Here is a 4,031-nt window from a genome sequence, read left to right as displayed (position 1 = left end):
GAGATAGTTTGGTTCTAGAAGGCCAATTGTTATCTTCTTGCGGCCGTAAAAGCTGGGTCGTCTTCAAATGATGGTAAAATTTTCAAGGCTTTTGGAGGTGATCGGCGTCTGGTGGGAGTGACCACCAAGTGGCAATGTAAAAAAAAGCTTGAATGCTAAAATAACGCCATGATTTTTAAAAAAAAGACAGAACGAGCTGCTGTGTTTATGATGGCGCCACCAGATGGCGAGCTAGAGCCGGGAATTGATGAAGGGGCAGCCATGCAGGTCGAGGCCACCAAGTGGCACATGGATTGAAGACTCCAACTCGCGTCTTGTGTGCATGGGAGAAGTTGTTGACAGCTTGTGAGCAGCAGAGGGAAAATTGTGCCAAAGGAGGAAAGTGGCACCAGGTGGGGGAGTTGCCAAGGGCGTGAGAAAGAGGCAGGAAATCCAGCCAGAGGGGGAGCGCCATCCAGAGGAGTTTCCTGAAGAGGGCATGCAATGGGAAAAAACGGGAGGCCATGTGAAGTAGGCAAGCCAGTGAAGCTGAGCAAGGGCCTGGGCTGCTCGTTGCATTAAGAAGGTGGGGGCTGCAGGGTTTTTTTGTGGAGCCAAGGGACTGGCCAAGGTTGGCGGGTGCATGAGGGACCGCCATACACAGAGGAGGGTCTTTTGAGGTGCCATTGGGCAGTAGCAAGAGGCAGCCAGGGGTTTACACGACCAAGGGCTAAGGAGCCGTCAAGGGTTACGACAGAAGGGCCACCTGGTGGGTGAAACATACACGTTAAAACCGAGAGAGAGGAGGAATTCCCAAGGGGCTGTATTGGGGCCGCTTTAGCAGGGCTTACAAGGCAGATTTTAGATGCAGTGAATGGACAAAGGGCAGCCAGGGGCCGCCAGAAGCCATCAACGAGGGAGCTCGGCTGTGCACAGGGCCGCCATCAGTAGGAGGAGGTTGAGGACCTCCATCTCGCTGGGAGTAGCGCTACAGAAAGCAACAAGGCTATTGAGAGCATCCCATGTTGATAGACGATCACTTCTTATCCTCGAAATTGCTTTGTAAGTTTGAAGAAAACCATCATCGACTGAATTTGTATATGTTGCTTTGAAAGCTATCATCTCCCTCTCTAAAGCTCATTGCTCTGCTTGCATCATCTATTTTGTATTGGTGTCTTCTCTTGTGCTCAAATCCTAATTCCGTGTGTGTTTTTCATGGAGTGGATAAAGCAAAGAGAGAGAGAGAGAGAGAGAGAGAGAGTGCAAGAGGGAGCAAGAGAATAGTTTAATGATTGCGGCTATGTCATCTTTCTTGAAAAGCGTGCTATGTGTTGGGCTATTGACGAGTTTGTGTTGTTAAGGTGTATATGGTTAGGCGGGTGTAGTCGTGAGTTGTGCAGATTACGAGCTTATTAATAAAGCCATATAGAAGATACAGTGTGTGTGAGTCTATCCGAGTGGCTTGGGGTGCTGGATATGTACTGGGTTATAGAGAGGTATCTAGTTTGTGTACTGTGTGTGTTCCTATTTCCCCCATTCCATCAGTGGTGCCCCACTGAGGACCGGTTGATAGCTTTGAAGAAAATAGTACAAAGGTCAACCGAAGGATACCATGGCACCTCGAAGCTATGGCCCTATTTTCACAGGAGAGGAGGATCCAGTTGAATGGATTGCAGACTTTGAATTATACATGCTATCATTGCGGATGCCTAATGAAGACAGCAAGATGGACACTATTCCATTTGTGTTACCTGGCAAGGTGAAAGCATGGTTCGATACATTGTAGAGCGAGCCGTGACATGCATGGCCGGCTGTACGGACCAGTTTCTTACAACATTTTCGAAAGGAAGTATCACCTATGGATATGGATGCGAAGCTAAAAGCTCTCAGGGAGGATATAATTGAAGAATTTAATTTTTTCTTAATAGGTTTGAAGAATGTTGGGCAGAATTAGCCACATCAATGCAATTGGCCAATGGCGACTACTTCAAGATGGACAAATTTACTGTGTGCCTACATCCCAAGGTACGAGAAAAGGTAGATTTTGAAAGCCCCAAGAACTACAATGGTGCTGTAGCAATCACTCGAGCAAAGAGCAGGAAGATCAAGAAGAAGATCGAACAAGGTATGATGGGATACGAGCAACCACAAAGCCCTCAAGGCGAGGTTCGTGAAGAGGATCAAGCAAATCGTGGAGTGGCAGCTATTCCTCAACATTGGGTACGTACTGTTCAAGATTTATTGGAACAAATGCAAGAACTTCGTTTGAGTGTGATGGACAGAGGGCAACAAAGAGTGGGCAATTGCCTGGCCGTTGCTATAATTGCGGCGAAGGACACTACGCAACGGATTGCCTACATCCACCAAGGGAAAGAGGAGGTATGTACCCACTATTCCGAAGAGGGAGAGTACAAGGGCAATTCAACGGGCAAAGAGATAACCAGTCTGACAATCCTGTGTCTCCCGCTCCTCAAGGTAATGAATAAGTTCATCGTGTTAATATAATTGGAGTAGATGAGCAGGTAGTGGATGTTTTGGCCAACAAGAGAGCATGTGAAGGACGAGAGACGGAGACAAAGTGGGAGACTAGAGCTCGCAAAGGCAAAGGGAAAATCGTTGAAGGTAGAGAGCAGGCAGAGATGAGCAAAAGAAGGAGGCGTAAAATCAAGCAATCCAACTACCAACTTGGAGGGACCATCCCGAATATGACTTGGTGAGTGATGTCAAGAACCAAAAGGCTAATATTACTTTCGGTCAGCTGCTTACCTTAAATCCTAAATTGCGACGTCAGTGGTCTACTAGTGCTAGCACCAGGCTTCCACGGGACAAAACAAGAGTGCATACTGTGGGGAATCTAGCATTGAGGGTTGGGAGTCCAGCGGATGTGCTTCCACTTGTTGATTCTCTTATTGAAAAGATGCAAGTACATGCATACATCGATGGAGGGGCCCAAGTGTGTCATGACTGAAACTGCCATGAAGGATGTAGGAGTTAAAGCAGTGGTAAGATCTAATGTGAAAATGAGGATGGCCAACCATACCAAGGCCAGGTGTTTGGGCATAGCACAGGATGTGAAGGTAAAGGTTATGGGTGTTGAATGCCTTATTGATTTTTTTGTTATGAAAGTTGGCAACAATGCTTACCCTATCATATTGGGTAGACCATGGATTCTTGCAATGGGGGCCAAGCAGGATTGGGGAAAAGGGGTATTTACTTTATATGATAAATAAAATGATAGATAGGTGATGCTTGATCTACGGACGAGGGAGATTTGCTCTCATCCCATGGCGAAGGATGAGGGAGATGATTCTACCACAAGCTACGAATATGAAACGGAGTCAACCTATGATGAAGTCTACACAGATACAGAAGAGGGAAAGAGTGATGACGATCTTCTCCATGTTGATGATGATCTCTTTGGGGTTACTATCGATAACTCTATTCCAAAAGAAGGTATGCAAGCTCAAGTTTTCCCTATTGATGCCCAAGAGGTAAGAGGTATGCTAGGAGAAGACTTAACGAAGCAAGAGAAGGAAAGTTATGTGTAACTTTGTGCATCCTATCCTAATTTGTTTGCCTCGCGAGGTGCCAAGGAAGTCGAACACAGGATCATACTCAAGGAGGGGCATAAGCCAAAGGCACAAAAGCTAAGGAGGTTAGGGAAAATTCAGTAGGAGGCTCTCTGGTAGGAAATCAACAAGCTATTGGATGCAGGTATTATCTATCCCGTGCAAGAATCTGAGTGGGTCTCCCCGGTTGTCATAACACCCAAGAAGAACGGCAAATGGCGAGTGTGTGTTGATTATAAGCCTTTAAATGATGCAACCAAGCAGAACTATTATCCTTTACCCTTTCAGGATGAAATTTTAAATCAAGTTGCAGGTCACGAAAGGTACTCGATTATGGACGGCTTCTCTGGGTACTTCCAGATAGGCAATGCACTTGAAGACCAAATGAAAACCACTTTCATTTTGCAATGTGGCTGTTTTGCCTACTATAGAATGCCCTTCGGCTTGGTGAATTCTTATGCAACTTTTCAAGATTGGATGAAT

At 46.1% G+C, this 4,031-nt stretch overlaps 1 protein-coding gene and 1 pseudogene across 1 annotated transcript; both read left to right on the top strand.

Annotated features, from left to right (window-relative positions):
* The first annotated feature begins 357 nt into the window (after window positions 1-357).
* On the top strand, window positions 358-2,489 carry LOC147434043 (uncharacterized). The gene is made up of 2 exons (XM_086490655.1): window positions 358-1,041; window positions 1,908-2,489. Exons 1-2 carry the CDS (start codon window positions 854-856, stop codon window positions 2,482-2,484), a joined length of 765 nt encoding a protein of 254 aa, XP_086346781.1. The 5' UTR covers window positions 358-853; the 3' UTR covers window positions 2,485-2,489.
* Window positions 2,490-2,861: 372 nt separating this feature from the next.
* Window positions 2,862-3,653, top strand: LOC147434042 (uncharacterized; annotated as a pseudogene).
* The last annotated feature ends 378 nt before the right edge of the window (window positions 3,654-4,031 follow it).

Source organism: Adiantum capillus-veneris, chromosome 19 (assembly GCF_014529385.1).
Source record: "Adiantum capillus-veneris isolate H3 chromosome 19, ASM1452938v2, whole genome shotgun sequence".
NCBI lineage: Eukaryota > Viridiplantae > Streptophyta > Polypodiopsida > Polypodiales > Pteridaceae > Adiantum > Adiantum capillus-veneris.
Note: the sequence above shows the minus strand (reverse complement) of the source record. Positions and strands in the feature narration are given on the sequence as shown.